We start from the raw sequence: 21,035 nt of genomic DNA, 5'->3' as shown, positions 1-21,035 counted from the left end.
AAGCTTCTATTAGTAAGTTATTTTGCTAATTGCATTTACCTTGTACTGAGACTTGCAGTTTTTGTTCCAGTAGGTGACTCCAATCCTTCCCCTGGCTTTGAGGATTTCTCTCTGTTCATTTGCTGGAGTATTGAGTTCAATTCACTAATAACATTAGCCTTTGGGCCTGAGAGAATTGGGCTTTTCACCTCCGTCACATCGCCCCATAGCTTAGATGTCCTTTGGGGAACAACTTTAGCCATATTGGGCTGTGCACTGATTGGAGGTGGGGGCGGAGCGGGAGGAGGAATAACAAAGCTGTCTACAGTTTCTTCAATTAGCGCATCCTTGTAAAGTGCATTGCTTTTGTTGATTATGGGCTTCATTTTTGGCTTAGGAGGTACTGGGGGTTTGTCCACCAGAAATGTTTGCCCATCTGCATAGACTGTACAAGTATCCACGTTCTCACCCCCTTCTGAGGATAAGGTAGAGATGCTGGACACTGTTGAGATAGTGCTGGTTGTCTCTAAGTGATGGTCACTACTACTCCGACTGTCTACCTCCTCAATCCCAGAGTCAGTGACGTTGTCAAAGCTGTCAGGGGGTGGCAAAAAGGAGGCAGGCAAACAGTTTGAAAGACCCACTTGCTTTTTACTGTCTAAGGAATTTGTTGACTGGCTGGGGGCAAATGGCGCGGGTGAAGGCGTGCCGTTTTTTCTTTGCTTAATCAAGTCCGTTAGAGCCGAACCAGGAGCTGAGCGGTCGTCGGGGATATCAAAGCTGTTGGCGAACTCTAAGGGGGGTGGTAGTGGCTCAGTAAAAATAAATTCTTCATCAATATCAACTGATGCTAAGGGTGGTGGGGGAATGCGGAACGGCAAGATGACTGGGTCGTCGACAGAGCTCGCTGCTACGATGGTTTTGCAGGGAGATGCCGGTGGCTCAGGTGCAGCAGGCACATCCAGCTCACTTTCTGCTTCCTCACTTCCCTCTGGCCTCTCTGGTGGGGAGTTTTCAGGGTTTGGTTCCATTTCATCTCTTTTTTCCTCTTCATCTTCAGGCGCATCATCAGACTTTGCTGTGTCCATGGTATGAACCATTAACAAGCCAGCTGACTTCTGCTGTGAAGTATCCACAATGTTTATCAACATGTTTTTCTTCTCTTCAGCCTTCTTTTCTTTCCCTGCATCTGTTTCATACTTGTTCTCAGTCTCCTGCCTTCGCAATGGGCCACGAGTATTTTGCCTACTGACAGTAGCAGTAACAGGAAATGTCGTTTCAATATTGGGTCTCAACTTTGTATCGATGTAAAGTGGTTTATTAAGGTCAGGCTTAACAGTGTCCCCTTTGCCTGGAATCTGCTGCGTTTGTTCTTTCATGGCTCTGTCCCTGGCAGAGAGAGCGAGGGCTAGTGGTGAGTTTGGATCTAATAGCTTTCCTGTGACTGGGTGAACATAATTATCTGAGCTGGATGCATTCGTGGGCTTAGCTGCCACTGTACTGTTTTCAGTACCTTTCGTTTTGGACGAAGCGTTTAATGTCCTTGAATCACTTTGATTGCTGGGTTCACTGCTATTAAAAATATTTTCAGGCTCTCTAGGTGCAGGAATTGGAGATGGTGACATAAGCTGTCTAAAGCCATCTTCACTACTAAACATTGCTTCATCAGTAAATTTAGATTGCCTCATACGTGGTGTTGGTGGTGTTAGCCCAACATCCTCATCTCCTAGGTCTGTGGAAAGGAAGGCTGGAGAATTACGCCTTGCTTCCAGACGCTTTTCCCTGTCCCTTACTGCTCCAGCAATGGCTGCTGCAAATGGACTGCTGACACCTAGGCTGTCATCGGGTCGGAGTTGCCCAGGTTGCTCTGAAGACTGAGGATCGATTTCCATGCTGCTCCCTTGGCTGCTCTTCCCGCTGCTGCTGGTGGACGGCTCTTTCACAATAATTGTCGGGATTGGAATAGAGCAGGTCTTTTCTGGACTGTCTTCAACATTGGATTGTTTCACCAGCATCCCCTTCCGTCTCGCTGGTTTGGCTGGCACGTAAACTGCTTTGCTTGCAATCTTCCCGACCTCAGAATACGGGTTTTCTGGCATCTGACCTCTCTTGTTCCTGAAATTTGCCTGAGATGTGGCACTCCGACTGTACAGATCCTCAGAGTCCAGAGAGTAGCGGTCCAGTTCTCGTCTGTAATAGATCCCTTTGTCCCTTATCATAGTTCCCACATTTTCAGGCCTAACCAAAGAAATTTTTGCACCTGAATTCTGATTAAATGGAGGTTTAATAGTTCCATAGCTCCTTGATGTTGGGGATTTGGGAGAGTTGTACAGAGAGGGAGAAGGTGGTGGTGGTGAAGGTGGTAAGGACTGTGGTGGTGGTGGGATATCTTCAGAGGTGTCTGGCATTGAAAGACTTCTGGTAAACTTCAGCATAGGAGGAGCCAAAAACTGCCGTTCTTCCTCTGTTATTCCTAAAAAATAGAAAGTATATATAAAACAATGCCTTCCTTTGCAATCCCTCATATTGCATTATTTCTGTATCCAACCTAAAATGCTAAGGTGCATTTCACATGAGGCATATGTGCAATTATGAAAAGGGTCTTTTGCCTCATTCCAAACATCAGTATTTTTGCTTGCTGAATTTGCTGAAACCTAGATGCCAGAATTCAAAAGAATGCTACAGAATTTTAATTAAAATGATCATTGATATGTAGGCAAATGTTTGGGGCTTATGTATCATCAAGGTAGCTGTATAGAAGCACATTTTCTTTGAAGATTATTGAACAGGGAAGACATGTGGTGCAGAAGAGTACCTTATGTCTGTCCCTAGCACTTTCTAAATGCACAAAATTATGCAACTTAGAAACCTAATGAATTTTTAAGATGCACTGAAGCTTAGCAAAGGAACTGAGAAGATTCTGTTGGGGAAAGAAATCATAATGCTTTATTTCAAAGAATGATATTATATTATTACAGATACAGCTTTTAACATAAATAAACTTGGTAATATTGGGATAATTTAGACGGCCAATTTTATATCATCCTAATGGGTTCCTAAATTGAGAAGTATCACTTCTAATATTATTATAAAGAACAGAACAAGCTCACGTTTGGTCTGCTCTATTTTTTTTTTTCTTTTGTACAACCATTTATTGACATCATTTGGAATGAAAAGGAGGTGATTTTTATTCCTATTGATCAATAGGGATTTCCTGATAAACTACACAGCATTACAATGCTTCTGCCTCAATAGCAAAATAAAAATGAATAATATTTTGCCATAGGTAATGCACTGTAATAGGCTTGTACTGCTCTTTTTCTTTTTTCCTCTTTATTTTTTCCCTTCTCAATAACATTTTTTGTTAGAGGAAACATTCTAAAGAAATGAGTCAAATCACTCCACAACACTTGTCTACTGCCATGAAGGCAGAATGTGGAAATTATAGCAACTTAAACAAGAATTTCTTTTGCCATTAACTTTGTATAAAAAATAAGCAATCCTTCACTGAGGTAAAGACATTGCAGAAACATGCTTTAAGAAAGAGACAAAGTTGCTAAAAGTAGGTGATTAATGCACAAGTAAACTATGCATGAGAAACATTTTACCTATAGATTTTTGTCTTCTCATTGTACCCCGAGGTATACCCAGAAAAGGACCTTGAGGACTCCCCGGTACAGTGGGTGTCATCACAGCAATACCCTGTCTCTCATACATGGACTACAAAAAAGCAAACAAAAAAGCCCAAGAGCATTAAAGCATGCAAGTCTTTTTCTCACAGGTAAATAACTGTTTTGTAATATCAAGTAATCCACTACCCCTCTTAGAATTTTTATGGAGAATAACAAATTTGATATTCTTATGGGAAGGAGGTGAAGAGAAAAGGGAAGGCTGGGATTTGTTTATACGTTAAAAAAATAACAACAGCTGTAAGTGGAGGTAGGTGAAAGTATTTACAAGGCAATATGTTAAGTTTCCAGCACATTCTGTGTGCTGTAAGAAAAAGAAAGCCTGAGCAATTACATTTTGTTTCATTCATTTCCAAAAGCCTTGCACACACTGTATGAGTGTTAACAGCAGCTTTGTGCCAAGCTGTATGCTCTCTTCACTTCTGAGAAGCAGATCTACCCTTGGAGTCTTGCACAGACTCAAGGTGTCTTGTGCAGGGTTACACTGCAAGTCAGCTTCTCGGCTAGGAACTGAGAAACATACCCTGATCCCAATGCGCTCAACTGTTCTTTTCTTGTAGTCCATTACAAAACTGTTTTCTGCCTAGAAACAGTCCCTATTTCCTTCTTTCCCAAGCTACGGAGAACAGCAAAGTGTATCAGGACTGGGGCTACTTTTGAGATGTATGAAAGGCTTGAGAGGCTATGGAAAAATGCATCTAAAATGCATTATTATTATTATTATTTTTTTCCCCACATGTAAAGTTTTGTAAGAGCAAATTCTGCAAGTGAGGAATCCTATTTCAGAGTTCTGGAGTTTAAATTTTTAATACATGCTATGACATGAACGTCAATTCTTCCCTTACAAATCATCATGCATTATCTAGTTAAGATATTACATATGCCATTAGAAATAATAAAAACCTGCGCTAGGATAAACTTTCATATTAGTTGAAATTATGTGGCTGCACTAATTCTGGCATTGAAACTTTGATTTTCAGCAAAGATTTTAGCTTGACCTTAGTGTTGTACCAACATCTTCAGTTAGAATTTACTGGTATCTTCCCAGCTCAGATTACAGGCAGAGCAAGGTCACATCTGTTTGAATAATGGTAGCAATGCTGTTGAAGTGACAGTCTCAGAATAAATATAAGAACTTAATGCTAAAAGGTTTTAGGGGTACACAGGCTCTTCTGTTAAACAAACTATTACCAAAAACACAGGCTAGACCAAGGTTACAAGATAACAAAGACAGCATGATTATATAAAGCATTGTTTTAAATTCATTTCTGTTGTGTGTTGAACTTTGCACACAGGCAAAGTACCCCTTCCAATCAGTTTCAGAAGTGAAAGCAGTACTTCATAGCTACCACTCACATTCATATCTGTAGCTGAGGGAAAACATCTACTAGAAGGCCGCTGTTTAATAGTTGCCACTCTTGAGTCCACAGTTGCATTGTCTGCAATTCTTGATGGCTTGGAAACTGGTACTATTTCATCCACCTTATCTGTAATATAAAAGTATTCAGTAAAATAAATATAATTTGTCCAGAAACTGAAAATTTAAGTATTGCAAGGTCAAAGGAAGAGATTTACTTTTCAAAAAATGCAAAGAAAAGTTTTTTTTTTTTTTTTGGCATTTTAACAAGGCAATGCTTGAGCATCATAAGTCGTGCAAGCCGAGCACTTTTTATTGCTGCTACATAACATGCATGCTTTAGTTTTAAGCCTGCATGCATTTAATGTTTACTTAGTGTGACTCGAAAAACAATCCTCTTCTTCAAACCTTCAAAATGTGAAGGGAGAATATCTATATAGAAATGGAAAGAAGACCTTTAGAAATAATGAATCTGTACAGCACTGTTTCATATAGAGATAAGCAGACTGTACTTAGTCATTAGAATTTCAGTGATATTTTGGACAATAACAAGTACTCCAGAAGTGCTCTTTTATGCCTATTCTCTTCAATTAATCACATCCTGATCTATTCACACTTTTGGATTATTAGATTAGCGTTGTAAGCAATGACATAATTCTTTAAAATTAAACTTTTATATATATATATATATATTTTTTTTTTCTTAACTGCACAGTCTTGGAATTTGTTTAGTTGTGGTCAGAAACAGACCAAGCAGGCAAAGTCCAAATCAGAATGAAAACTTCAACACTTGGCTTTGGGATCCTGATCTACCATATGGCATGACAATAATATATGGGGAAAACTTTAATCAAAATCTTCTGAAGTTTAGAGTGTTTGTTTTAATCCCATTTCCAACTTTGGTCACAAACAAGATTCATCAGTATTTAATACATGTCGCTCCCTTAGACTGAGGACCTCAAAGTACCATACAATCAACTAATTATGGCCTCCCAGCTCTTTTACTGCCACTTCTATTATTACAAATCTAAGGCATGGAGAAATTAAATCACTAGCCTATGACTAGTGAACAAAATAGTTTGTTCATAAAATAAAAATAGTTTTATTTTTGAACCTGTACTAGAATCCAAACTTATACCAACAGGTTTTCTTACTACCTTTTCATTCCATTTGCTTCCCTAAGAAAGCATAGACTGCAACGCATTGACTATTCTGTACTTGATAATCATGTTAATTTAGTGTCTTTTCCTTTGAAGTTTCACTGAAGTATGGATTAGTTATATAGCCTGTGGTATTTATGTGAGTGAAATACCTCAGCCCGGCTCCTATGCTTCAACAATGTGAGTTGGAGCAATGTTACTTTTCAGCCCTTAGATCCTTCTCCCAAATGTTTGATTATTTGCTTAAGCAGAAAAGCAACTACTTCATTAGGTTACTACAGACTTAAAAAACAGGATCTTGGTGGTCTACAGATGGTGTTACTATGCAAAGTATCAGATTTAGGGATTTAAGCTTTACCTCTCATTGGAGAGCAGCATACTCAGGGCCCTGGATATGGATGGGAATAAGGCAGGAGGAAAAGAGCTTTTGATCCCTCTAAATAGTAGATCTGGCAGATGCAAGGATGATATTTTAAATGGGAGAAGAAGAAAGGGAAGAACTTTTAGCCTTCTGGTTAGAAGAAGGTTGTCCTAGAAGTGGATATTTTAGTGTCACAGAGGGTCAGGGAGCAGGCAGGAAAGGAAAGGTTGAGCAGAATCAGTAAGCTGAACACTGCTGAAATCTTTCTCACAAGAGTAGTGTTTCTGTTTCTTTTCAATTGAAGTTAGAATTCAATTTTTTCATCGGTCTGCTTTATTGTCGTGTGTTTTAAATCATCCAGTGAAAGGAGAAAAGGAAAAAAAAATCTTAAGATCATCACATGTATTCAAAAATAAAACAAACTTCAAGTCACATTTCATAAGACTTTGTAATACAAACTGTGAACTTCTAAAATTAAAATATCTGCACTTCTGCTCAGCAAAAGGCATCAGAAAGCAATGGTGTAACCATGAACATTTGACCTATACAGCAAAAATATGGCTAGACTCTAGAATTGTACTCGGGGGATCAATCACCAACAGATTCAAGGATGTAGAGATTTCATATTAAGTCTCTCCCACCCTTTCCAACATCCCAGAAGGCCAACTGGTCTTTGAGATAGAAAAAGTTTTGGGAAACTGAAGCGTTAGGTACTCAAAATCTGTAAATCAGAAATATAAATATACCAGTAAGAACTGATCCCCTTTATTTTTAACAGACACATGTAACCATATACCCATTCAGACAACAAAAAGCTACAGGGAAAGAGTGATGAGGCTATGACAGACACTTGAAAAGCATGAAAATATTTGTTTGGGGATGAAACATACATACCCTCCAACTGCACTGATTTTGCTAGACAATACTAGAAGTCAGATCCTAATTTTGGATCTGAACAAAATATCAGTTGGTACCAGTTCTTAATACCATCTACTATTTCCATCTGGAAGAACTTTATTGTGTGTGAGTTTATTGCAGGTTTCTTGTCTGTGGACAGTTCCTCAGCCCTATAGCTGCTCCCATTCAAGTGGTGCTTTGTGTCTTTCCAAATCTAGCTAAAGCACTGAGAAATGGGAGAGGAGAGCAGGTGACAGCTTAAGCTACTTTGCAAAGAACTCTTTAGGGGTTCCTTGCACAGTATTTCCAGCAGCAGCACTGCTACATCTGTGCAGCTTCTTCTTTTGCTCTGCTGTTTTTGATGAGAATGCAAAGGTAGATTGGAGGGCATAATTTTAAAACTACAACAACAAGTTTGAAGCTACAGAAGCAGCCAGCCTGTGTAATGTGGTTTATTCTAAATGGCAGCAGCTACATGGCGGGTCCTGCAGAATACGTCAAAATCTTAGCAACTGACCGCACAACTGCACCACACTTTTGAAGTGAAAGTACTATGTAAAATAAAAACATTCTCACTGTATTATCAGACATGTTCTAATTAGGCCAAGAAAATTAACTGGCTGATTTGTATTTAGCTTTATTCAAACTCATCCCAAAGAAATAAGACGTAAGCATATTGGGACAAACTTCCACTTGCCTCTGCCTTTAGCTAGGCTGTTCATATCCACATTACCAGCGTGCAAACCATGTATGCACCAGAAACACATGTTCAAAAGGCTGTTCATATTGGAGTAATTTATCAGGCTTACTAATGGACTTCTCTCCCAACCTCCATGTGATCTTAAATAATCTGCAGCATGCGTTTCTTGTACCAGTGAGAGGGGAGTCTTACAAGCTTGTGTTGGAAATTCTCTGAGGATACCTTTACAAACAGTTTTAACAAAAGAGAGATAAAAAAGCCATGGAAGGGGTGCAAAAATTTGCACTTGATCTGTGTCGACAGTGTGGCTGAAGAAGCACGCCCCCAACGGTAGTCTTAAAGGGAACGCAGCTGGATGTAGGTGGAAGGGAAGAAATTCTGTACTGCAAAGAGCCTACACTGGAGGTTGGCCATGCCAGCTGCATTTCATCATTAAACCGTTCATTTAGCAAAGTACAGCCACAAGCACGCACGCACACACGCTTACAAGGGAGCAATTTGTGGCTGACTGGTAGAGTAACAAAATGTTATATCTGCTTTATTTTAATCAACTACAGTCTCAGAGAAAGACGGAAAAGAAGAGGCTATGGCTGACTGGACAGAGAGTGCAGCTCAGTTGTAATCATAGAAGAGGATTTTTAGGCCTACAATTATTCTCTAGTATTTGCCAGAGGAGGAATTCATCACTGCTTTGCATATAAACTCTTCTGAACCTTTACAAAAAGTTACAACGGTATGTGGAGAGTCAAACACAGGAGCCATGCTACACCTGTGATAATTAGTTACCACGCTCAAGGGGCTCCTGGTAACAGCATCCTTCCAGAGAACTGTCAGGGATACCACATGGATAAGCCAGTCTGATGCCTCTGCATGCATATAGCAATTTGAGTGCCACTATATTAAATTCCCCCGAGAGAGGCAGCACCAACAGATATAAAATAATTTATTGCAAAGTGCATTTCCATCTGCCCTGTGGGTTACCAATCGCACCCGTGTTCTGCTCAGGGTGCCAGCCCTCAGGAAATTAGATGGCCTAAAGGCACAGAAAGTAGTTTGCATTTTATCAACATGTAGGTCATCTCTGATGAAAAGCTCTTAATCACAGACATAGTAGCACAGTACCCAACAGCATGTCATGACTTTTACATTCTCAAGAGGTCTGGCTGCTAGGTAAGTTGCTCTTTTATTTATTTTTTTCTTTTCATTTTCTTAAATAATTAATATCTGTGATAATTACAGGGGACAGTCTCCTCCTAGTAGATTTGGTGCAGGAGATAGCTCTTATCCCCATAGAACACATTTCTTAGTGACTCCTGTTTCAGATCCCCAGACTCTCTCAGAGGAAAAATTATAATGCTGCCCATCCAACCACCAGATCCATCATAAAAGGAACTTTGAAAATGAGAGTCAGGTGCCTAGATAGATCTGGTGGCACATTACTATACAGGCCCCAAAAGATAAATATGAGGTATGATCCTGGCAACATTACTTATTATACAACATAGCCAAGACATGTGGATTAGCTCCACCGAGGGTCTTAGAAAGTGAGCTTGTCAGACCCACAGAGGATAAGAATGATCATGATCCGGTACAGGCTAACCCCAACACCTCAGGCTGGCATGCCAGAAACACCAGGCAAAGACTGATCGAACACAGTTTTGGAGGCGAGTATTGCCAAGACCTGTATACTTACCACCAAGTCCAGAATGCTTGCTCAGAGGGGATGGGATAATGGAGAAAGAAAACTCAAAAAACAGCTGCCTCAAGAAATGACTTGTATTTGTAAGAAAAGCAATGAATGCCTGGCACAGAGTAAAAAAATGCTTGTATGAAGTTAAAGTGAAAGAACAGAGGCAAATGTTCTTAAAATACCAGCAGCACACATTGTTAACAGTGCAAATATAAACTACAAAATGTTAGACTAATCTAGTCAGCCAGAATACAATGTTAGCCAATGTAGGAAATGGTTGAATTCTGCCACTGATGGCCTTATGGCTAAGAATTAAAAGGACAGGCACATTAAAAAAAACCCTAAAAATCCTATGGTGTGGTTATTTTTTCTTCCCTCCCCCTTTTGCCTGGCGTGTAGGCATGGGCAATGAGGCCCTCTCGGTTATGGCTCTCTGCAGCCGGCCACTGCGACAAGGCAGTGTGGCCTGCGGTGGTTCTCGAGAGTCGCTCGTCCCTTCGGCCCCTGGTAAGCACACAGTGGAGGCTGCCACTGCGTCCTCACCAGTCCATGTCGAGGCACAGGTTAACTCGACATGGGGGGTGGCTCTTTGGGAGATGCGTGTTTCAAGGACCTGTGTCCTTGGCTGCTTGAGGAAAGCTAAAATCTCTGACAGGTAGTTATGGATGGCTCTTGTGGAGGTAGCCACAATGCCCAGCTGCAGCTCCATGCGGCCCATGGACTGTGACATGAGACCCATGGACTGTGCATGCTCCCTCTTGATATTTTCCAGCAGCTGCACAATCCTACTGTTGGTTTCCATCAACAGCTTCTCTCCCTCTGTTAGCTGGGGCTGCCCTCTCCAACCCCGATCCCTAGGGACAGGCTCAACACCGCGGTGCTCTTCATTCATTTCATCATTGCCCTCCTCCTCAGGAGAGTCACTTTCAAACTGAGGAGTCCTACTGAGTGACTGATCCCCGGGAGACTGTATGTCCATGGTACACTCCGGAGTCCGCGCTGGTGTTTGAAATCCCTCAAAATCCTCCCCAACGTTGCTGTGCGTTTCAGACGAGGACAACGGCCACTGCCAGCTCTCTGTGGTCCTGGCCGGTGAGTCTTCGTCAGAGGCAGGCACCGAGGATTCCTGTTCTTCAGCCGGCGTGGACGGTGAGCTCCCTCGGTGACGGCCAGCTTGCCCCGAGGATCCAGGAACCTCCCCATCTTGTTCCCCAGTGACATCTGGCAATCAAATAGAGGAGCAACAACCACTGTATCTGAGGCCAGGCAGATGGAGGTATCTACATGCATTGGACAACACATAGAAAGAAGCCAGTTGGGAAGCCAGAGTGTATGTGTTTGGGCAAACGGAAGGGCGGACTAAAGTTTAGTGACTGCATTGGGCAAGTGGTAGTTGATATTATTAACCACTTTTTATATAAATGCACACTGTCCTGTACCCGCAACACACACAGCCATGCTGCATCCCAAGGCAGGAGCTACCAATTCACCTCATTGTGACTGTGACAGGAAATGTCAGTGAACCTATCAAAAAGCTCACCTATGCACTGTAGTGGTGTCAGTCAGAAATCCCTGGGATGAGCTCAGGGCCAAGTGTCCAATTGAGCTTCCTGTGGTGCCAGATGTGCTCCTCACTGGCTGAGGGCAGCCCTTTGTTGTTCTGAAGCACTGCTGGCTATCTTCGCTTTTGTCCGACGTCTCACGTCACCCCCACCCCTAGTGCGCTCTCTCCCAAATCACTGCTGCAGAGTGACGGCGGCTGTCCACAGCATTTATCCTGTGAGCAATGCCCTCCCCAACATTTGCCAGATTTTCTCGCTCTTTTCTCCAAAGAGTAGGTAAAGTTATCTGAGGGCATTGCTCGCCAGGATCTCATTGTCTTCTGAAAATAAGTTTTGCCCGCCCCTGGCTACCTTGTCCCTTGCCTGAGGGCATATGATGGAAATCAGGGTGCAAGTGCTTCCCTGTGGCAGCTTGGTGTGCAAAGAGGCATTGTTACGGATGTTAACGAGGAGGATATAATGTATGTGCTTAGTCTAAATCCTCCCGTACATAAAATGCACTCCGAAAGACTAGAGATGCCTAAGGTTTTTGCACCCACAATGATCATCAGCTCAGAGTAGAGCATGACCTGCCCAGTGCCATTCTTGATTACATGAGCCAGTGGCCAAAACTCTCACCCTTTCCATGCTTAAATAAAAAAAAATAAAAATGTTTTGGAGGGACAATTTGGTCATCATCGGTGGTCTGGCTAAAATGTTGCAATGTGGTAGCCCAAAGAGCCCGTATTCCTCACGCTCAGGCAAGGGATATGTGAGAGAAGCACTGTTGTTGGTAAGAACCTGAACAGCAGAGGCTGGCTGTTGCTAGATGGCTGGCTGGCTGTGCTGCTCATGCTGAAGTGGTCTGAATGCCGAGTCAGTGTCAGGTCTACTAATCTCTGACATCCCAGTCTTGAAAAATGTTATTTTCTAAGGGTTAATTTCTACACTTTGGAATAGTTTATATGCTGCTCTTTGGACCTCAGCTTGAAGCTGTGAGCTTACGTCTGGAAGGTATTGCTGAGGACAGGCGAAAATGTTACTTCTGCTTCTGTTTATGATTTTTTTTTTTTATTTATTTTAAATAGTTTTAAATGAAAGCTCTTTCTGATAGACCCAAGGATCCTTCCTTATATATAACCATCCCTGCCTATCCTAATTCTAATGTGGCACTCATTATTTCTACACCCAAGTGTCTCCAATATTATATTGCTCTGAAAGGGTTTCTGTGCAGCTTAATATAATTTTTTAAATGCTGAAGTCATGGATATTATTTATGCATTTAACTTATTCACTACTTCAAAGTATTCACATTCAAAGTATTCACATTATGTCTCTGTCTAGTTGGACTGTCCAGTTGCATGTTTTATGGAAAGTGAGGATGAAATTGTATTTGTAAAAAGGCATGAGCTCCTTATGAAAATGGATTTTTAGGGACAAACTGTCATGCAATCATTGGCTCTCCTACTCCATGGAGATTTGAAAGGGACTAAATCAACCTAACTGCAATACCTGTTTCTCCCTTTGCAATGCTTTTCCCCCATTGCCTTACTAATACAGCCATAGCTGCAATCCCTCATTAACAAATCTCTCTTAACAACTATAGTGTAGGACCATGAAATTATTTCTCAACATTTTCTTATTTGAGTACACATGAAAAAAAGAAAAAAAGAAAAACAAAACAGGGGACCTATTTTTACCACACATAGCAAACACGCATTTCAGTTAAAATCTATGAAATCGGAGAAAGATAAGGGATTATATATACTCATTCTGGTAGAGCCACTGGTCATACAAATATCTTTGAATTTCTTTTGACATCTCATCAGAAAATTCTCCATATCTGAAAACTCCATTTTCCTGACATGCTCTAAACAGAACCCACCTAGCAATTGTTAAGTAATAGAACCAAACTAAATTAAAAGTCAAAAACTGAAACAAATCAAAATAAAGAACTCCAAAGCCCACATTAATTTATGAGTATTTCTGTAAATAGTTCCACTGAGTTTAGATTGTTAAGATTCAGGGGGATCATAACAACTTTGTTATTTGTGCAAATTTACACATTTGCCAGAGGCTTGTGAAGAAAAGTTTCTCTGAAGAAGCATGATAACATTTTTGCAAAGTCCCTAATTCTCTATGAGAATGTACCATTTGCCATCCTCCTAACCAATACTTTCAGCCTTTTAGAGCTAAAAGAAAAGCATCTGGCATAGGTGACCAATAACACAAATGACAAAGAATCCAAGCAAACAGTCTGTGAAAACCCATGGGCAGAAAGTTAATTGTGGAAACTATTGGCGAATACTTATGAATAATGAATACATTCACAGGTTTTAGGATAGGTTTGTTAACTTGACTAGCAATGAAAAGGAGGAATATTCATTAACGGTTATTATTCATAACAAAGTGTTCAACAATTCTAGTCACTTCAGTTTCTGGAAGCTTTATCAAGCATTGATGTGGGGCATGGGGGAAACCAAGGGTGTGTGACATGGTCTCACACAAACTTTTGTTCACTGCTGAACAATCACGGGAAATCTGCCTCAAGGTGGATGGCTGACACCACAGTGATGAATGTGTCAGTCTCTACCCAATAAATCCATTCCTTGATGACCAAAGGTTGCCCTAGATTCAGACTGGATCTTAAGATGATGGCACCAGCTGCTGGGTTGGTGCTGTGGAAAAGGCGTGCCAGTTACATACAGTAATGCACCAGTAAACTTGGTTTGGCTGGAAACTGCCCTGATCCAGTGAAGAGGCTTGCTGCTTTGAACAGCAAGATTAAGGCTGGCTGAAACAGTTACCTAAACAAACTGCCTTTACCTCAATTCCTTAGAAAAAGGTGACTTCTTAAATAAATGAGTAAATAAATAACGAGAGAGTGTTAAGAATGCCAAGCCAAAATTGGCTACGGACCAATCTCTACATCAACATGGTTGACCTTACTTGGTAGTCAATTGGCTTTTAAAAAAAATCTCTCTCATTTGAAACTAAGCTTAAAATAAAGTGGGTACAAAGAAGCACAGCTAGCTTCTTTAGGTGTGAAGCAAAGGGATGAGGTCAGATTGTCTGATTTTTCTAGTTGTTTTGACCTTACGCATCATTCCTACATGCAGCATCTTGCTCACAGTGATATATACAACTTACAGGCAAAACACATTGGTTGTGTCTTTTTATATATATCTTTATATTTATAGCTAGTGATACCAGCCAACAAACTGACAATCTTCAGAGTTGTGACCTGCTTCATGTTCCTAAACTTATGTCCCTTGCTCTGAAAGGGCATGACTCCTGGTTTGGTCCTTAAATGACCGAGTAAGGGAATCAGAAAGGAGCATGCATATGGGCTGAAGGAAATATGAATATCTGGCAGTCAGTGACCCACTGCACTTTAGCTTCAGTGCTTGATCACTGTGAATACTATGCAGATATTTCCAAAAGTCACCTGGGACTCTCAGATTTCTGTAGAATGTTTTACCTCACTGATCCTGTTATGTTAAAACAAAAAGTGACATCTGTTATTAAAGTGGTTCATGTAATCGTGACTAGTGAATCAGCAAAGTCCTAACTATTTTTCTTTCTTTCCTGTTGTCAGACAAGTTCTCTGTTTCTGCAGTGAAGGCTGTAGCTGGCTGCTTGTATGGGCCTTTGCACTGGGCTGATATAGGACTTGGTCTGATGTGGCGTATCAGTGGTGCAACTGCTCCTGGTAGCCACAGGAGAACCACTTGGTCTTTTGTGCCTGCAGGGGTGACCTGTGGTTTGCCCAATCCTGTTCTGAACATTGTGACCAAAAACCAGGATTATGAAGACTCTGTGTTCATGAATACGTCTTTCATTTTGGAGCATCGCTTTACCATGCTGTTGCCTTGTGCCATAACATTTGTGACCATGCTTTCCTATTAACAGTCCTTCAAGTTTGTTATTAGACATAGTTAGGTTTGTAACAATCATCTGGTTGAGATACACAGAGAATTGAACAGTTGATTCAGCTGTAGGGATAGAAGACCAAGACAGAGGCCAAGAACAGAGCAGGGTTTTGGATATAGACAAACTTTAGAGACATCAGAGGTATTTCTTTAACTTTTGTTCAGTGAAGAACATTTGAGACTTATGCCTGTGTTGTGCCTTACCTGCCACTTGGACTGGCAGTTGATCCCTCCCCTGAGATGTGCTGTTCTTTAAGAATCCCTCCTTTTGAAATCCCACCATTTCTGTTTCACCTCTGCTACTGGACCGTTGCCTTTTCCATTATAATTCCTTTTCAGATTCCCCACCAGAAGAGCTGGACGTGAGGGGTGGGGTACCGTCTTCCTGCTGACAGGTAGGTGGAGATGTTCCTTGGCCACAACAAGTGGGCCAGGAGCTCAACAACAGCGGTACCACAGTTGGGGAGCTTCCTGGGACCTGCCTCTGCTGCTCTGGACCTGGGCCTCTGCCTGTATCTGCATCATGCCTCCTGGGGTGGGTGCATTTTTCAAACTGCTTAGGTACCAAGGTGACAGATGCCTTGTAAATACCTAAGATAGATACAGACAGAAACTGTACCAGGCGCAATCAGTTATGCAAAACTTCATACAATGCCAATTGCACCTATATGCTGTAGTATCACCCACCTTTTCTAGCATCTGCAGTCAACCACAGTCAAATATTTGGCACATGTATTTTTCCTTTTGAAAAGTGATGGAAACACAGGACATTCATTCTTCCTTGGTGTCAACTGGTCTAGAAATTTAGCCCTTAATGTCAGGTACTGCATATGCACATATTTTGTTCCATCATCTTCCCTAAATATGAGTTTGCATGTATAGTTTAATTCTTTCATTAATCAATACAATTTGTGTTTCTTTGTCAATAATCTGTAAATATAATTTAATTTACATAAGCAGTACTAAAACTGAAGGGGTAGTCTTATGTGTGCATATTAAAAATGCATAAAGATGCATTTAAACTACATAAAAATATGGTTGTGGTGTTGCTTTTATCTTATGTGTTGATTTTTAAAATTTCCTTATATTAAACTATAGATAGCTCATTTTTAGCATAAAGATTGGAAGTTAATATGCATATAATCATAAATTTCTATGTACAAAACAACAACAACAACAAAACGGTCTAAAACAATTAGGTACTCTTATTCCCATTGCATTCCTTTTAGATTTTTTTTTTGTCACTTCCCCTACAGAGGCAAAAGACCTTGCCCTGCTTATTTCGTGAAAGAATGGTTGGGAAGGAACTGGATAAATACTTCAGGCTGAACGTCTGTGTGTTGTGGGCAACTGTATAAAGGATAATTTGGGCAAACAGTACCTATGGGAGTCTAGCCAATGCTTTCAAAGAAGCAGATAAAATTCTGGAGGAGATTTCCAGTACCAAAGGGTGGTGTATGTTGGGGGGGGAGAGAGAAGTGGCAGAATGATTAGAACCTACTGATTTCAAAAGCAAGCTTGATCAGGCTATAAAAGTTCATATGATAATGATGCTTGTCATAGAAGCAATTGTATTCGATGAATAAATCTCTAGTGCCTCGGGAAAAACAGATGACTTATTTGCAGATGGTTAAAAAGGAATCTCTGTTGTATTAATTATGCCAACTGAAAACTAATGCATTTTTTAGCTATTCAAATGTGAAAAATCATCAAAGACCAAAACTAGATAAGATATAGCTAGGTCTTCAATACACTGTTCAGAATTTAAAGGCTAACCATAGCTAAATAATTGTTTCATTGGAAGAATATTAAAGGTTTAGATTTAAACTCAAGTTTGTTTATGATCATATTTACAGGAAAGAAACAGCAAATTGAGCCCATGTCATACAAATGTTATAGTTAAAAACACACAAAAATGGAATTATTTGAGTTTTCATGGAGAAAATTAGGCTAATACTCATAAATCTGCTACCATGAACACATTTTAATCTGGAAATTAACTTGTTCCAATCCCACTGCAAATGAGCAATTTGCAGGACTATGCTTAAGTCACAGTGCCAAAATATTTACCATATTGCAGACAATAGGCAGAGAATATTACTTTAACTGTTACCATGAGGAAATAACAAAAGTGCTTTGCAATACAGTCAAAACCATAAACCATCCAAAAACACCTTCCTTTCATGAAAACTGAGTAAAAATATGTGTATATTGTCTGGGATACTGTAAACTCTACAACGTACACAAAAATTCAAAAATTGGAAAATTATGTAAAATAAATCAGTTAAACATAAAAATTGCTTAATGAGTAAAATTAATCATTTAACATTGAATATCCACAAATACCATTAAATGTTTTATACAAAATGATTTGTATGTATTCACATTAAGGAACTACCAAAACTTTCTCTAAAGAAAGTCTTATTTGGGTTTCTAGGCTTGAAAATATCTCCACATTAGTACATACAAGTCACATTAACATATTACAATCACACAATCAAAAGTAATTTTAAGGAAGGCAGAAAATTTATATTTGTCCAAATTATTTCTATAGATACAATTTTCAAGTACCAGCTCTTTAACAGTATGTTCAATTAATGAAGTTAGTATATAGGGATTTAAAATGCACCTGCAATCCTGCAGCCTTACAATTCAGCCTACCTTGAAAGAGGAATGGTCATTGTCTAACACTGGTTTCTGTTTAAGAACAAAAACAAAGCAGAGAATATAGTCAATACCCACTCCTACCCTGCAAGCCAGGTGGAATTTAAGTGGCAATTTGATGTTCTGTTTAAGAGACAGCATTTGAAAATTTGGCCTTGTTACAAAACAAAGACAAGCAACTGAAAGAAACCAAAAAGAAAGGTGGAGGACCTAAGTCACTTGCAGCCTTCTCTGTTTTTACACTTACTTTCACACTTCACTTCCACACCAAGGGGAAAAAACAAGCAAACTATGATGAAGTATCTAAAAACATTTATTTTCAATTATATTAGGAATTAGTTAACAAGGACATATGAACATTTGAAGAAAAAAAAAAAAAGAGAGAGAGAGAAATAGCAGCAAAGGGAGTTTTGAGATGAGGGAGATAAGTCCTTCATCTCCCTGGCTCCTGAAAAAGAGAGAGAATACATTAAAAGTGTTGAAAAGTTTTCCATTGCCCTAACTACGATGGTGGGAAATACATGCATTTTTAACTGTTCCTCAAGCACCCATGATTATGAGTATGTTGTTAGATATTCAGTTAATAATATCTGAATATAACAAGTGACACTCACATATGCCAACATGTTTCATTCATCTGGCTCCAAATGCTACAAAACCCACATTTTCTTTAACACTTACAATTCTTTTTCCAACTTCTTTTATACCATTGTCTTGTTGGTTGATGCAGAAAGGTTTTGAAAACCTTTTCAATTACTGTCCTGTAGCAAAGAAAACAAGTATTATGAAAGGGCACTACAAACACTAGAGAATAATCTAACAAAATCAAAATAATACTAGTGTAAATGAGGAGAACACCCACACAGTGACTCAATTGACCTCTCTGCTCAGGGATTCCCAGTGTTTTCAAAATGTCAGTTAAAGCTCCCACATTAAGCAGTATAAACCTTGTTTTGAAGAAGTATTCAGTCCTGATAGTTACCTGTTAATTTAAGTTTCTATGCCAAAAGTTGCTAAAAATCAGCACATTATATATATATATATATATATATTTCCCTGTGGAAAATCTAGGCTTAGCGTTTTTCTCCTTGAAACATGCTGAATTTCAATACTTTTCTCTTATGAAGTGTTTTAAAAGCAGGTATGTTGTAGGTATGTTCAAAATCCTATACCTTCTTACATTGTTGAGGACTCCACATGAGATAAACTACAAGTCATAAAACCTGTAGCCTTGCTCCATCAGCATGAAGATGGAGCCATATTTTGTCACATATGTACATCACAAATTCCACTCAGAGTCACTGCCTCATGCTTTTGAAAATGACAATTTTATGACAACCTTTATCTTATTATTGCTATCTTATTAGAATTTCAAATAGGTAATGCAAATCAATTACTTACAAGGACAATCTTCAAGAATTCTTCATTAAGCCTGATGCCTTTTGATCTCATCTTCTAAAATACAGTGTCTGGTGAAGATCAGAAAACCTTCTTCCTACATAGAAGCACTGTAGATACTGGAAACTATCAAAGAAGTTGATGCTGTCAGTGCTGTAAGAGTTGCTTTGATGGCATTTCCATTGTTTCCTGCAGACAAATCTCCATCATCAACTCCATCATATTGAAATAAAAAAAATGACTTTGAACCCAGACGTCTTTTGTGAGTGGTTTCTTCAAACACAACATAACACATTAAGCTAATCCACTGTTTGGCATTCATTTATATATATTTGCTCTGCAATTTCATTGTTTCAGATGCCATTAGAATGTGCCACCTTTGAAACAATGGACAACAGGTATGAGATGAAGTGTGAACGCTTATTGCAGACAGAGCTAATAATATTTCTTTTGAATGCCAACAACTGATATTTTTTCCATTCAAATGTTGCTAAGACCTGGTGCCAGGTAATAATACCCTATGTTGATGATATCACAGTTATTCTGTATCAGAGAGACAGCACTATCACCTAAACTGTTTAAAGGAGAAAATCCTACATCTGCATTGGGTACTTTAGGCCACAACAAAACCCAAAGATCAGCATCAACACATACAAAGGGATTATTTTACTTAGATTACATATCAAATATATATAAAAAAATCCCACCAAACCCCCAGAGCTCACAACTGACACTCTTGTGACACTGTCAAAGCAGTATTTTTGATACGGAAGAATTATCTTATCATTCTATTTCACTATGAAAATTTAGCCTACTCTATTCTTATTTTTCTACTTTCTCTTAAATTCTCGAGATATCTCCCAAGGATATTTATATTAGCTTTTAATTTAAACCGTCTACTTTACCTTCCATTGACAAGCACAAATTACTTACTAAATCAAACCCACTTCTGGCAGTAAAAAGCTTATCATCAGCATGAAACTTTTGAATCATGCATCTAGATATTTACAGATCTTAGTTTATGAATGTATTCATTAAAAATCATATCACTTTAAAATTCTCCATTCACAAGAAGTTATCAATAAGCACATAAAAATAAAAACTGAAAGTAAAACCCTTCAAAAGCAAGCTTTTCATGAGACATGTGAAATTTTTATGAATTGTTAAATTTATTATTTTAAAATATTCATTTTGAAACTCTAATATCTTTTTTTTTTTTTTTTTTAGTGATGATGAAAATTATAATTGGAACAAATGCATCAGTTTAATAGTTTAATATTTCATAGTTTAATCATAGTTTAATATTTTTTTCTTTTAATATTTTATTTTTAGAGTATTTTCAAATCTTCATTTTAATTTGCTGCATGAATATTTTGGTTTTAACAGGCTAACTACATATTACCTAGAGATATATTTTAAGTACTGCCTCCAAAAAACTTGCTGCTACAACTGTTAGTCTATCCGTTGTTGAAAACCTACAAGTAACAAAGGAAATACATGATTTATGGGATGTCCTAGACATCCCATAAAATCCAGAAAAGTTTTACTGTTAGAATCACATCTCCTTCAAACACACAGTTTGAAGTTGGATGTTATTTTTCCAAGTTAGGCAGTTGCTGAAAGTAGAAAGTCAGTGGCACAGACTAAGTACAGTTTACCTTTTAGTA

General features: G+C 39.1%; 1 protein-coding gene across 6 annotated transcripts in view; it reads right to left on the bottom strand.

The window, feature by feature from the left end:
• Positions 1 to 21,035, bottom strand: part of SHANK2 (SH3 and multiple ankyrin repeat domains 2) — a 347,944-nt gene that overhangs the window by 15,834 nt on the left and 311,075 nt on the right. For all 6 annotated transcript variants that reach the window (XM_084522208.1, XM_084522207.1, XM_084522209.1 and 3 more), the window contains 3 exons: positions 5,025 to 5,155; positions 3,588 to 3,699; positions 40 to 2,452 (listed from right to left, as the gene is read on the bottom strand). In XM_084522208.1, the coding sequence (XP_084378334.1) occupies positions 40 to 2,452; positions 3,588 to 3,699; positions 5,025 to 5,155 (2,656 nt within the window). The remainder of the gene's footprint in view (positions 1 to 39; positions 2,453 to 3,587; positions 3,700 to 5,024; positions 5,156 to 21,035) is intronic.

The sequence above is a fragment of the Aythya ferina genome, assembly GCF_964211825.1.
Source record: "Aythya ferina genome assembly, chromosome: 5".
Lineage (NCBI taxonomy): Eukaryota > Metazoa > Chordata > Aves > Anseriformes > Anatidae > Aythya > Aythya ferina.
This window is presented reverse-complemented; position numbering and strand designations above follow the sequence as displayed.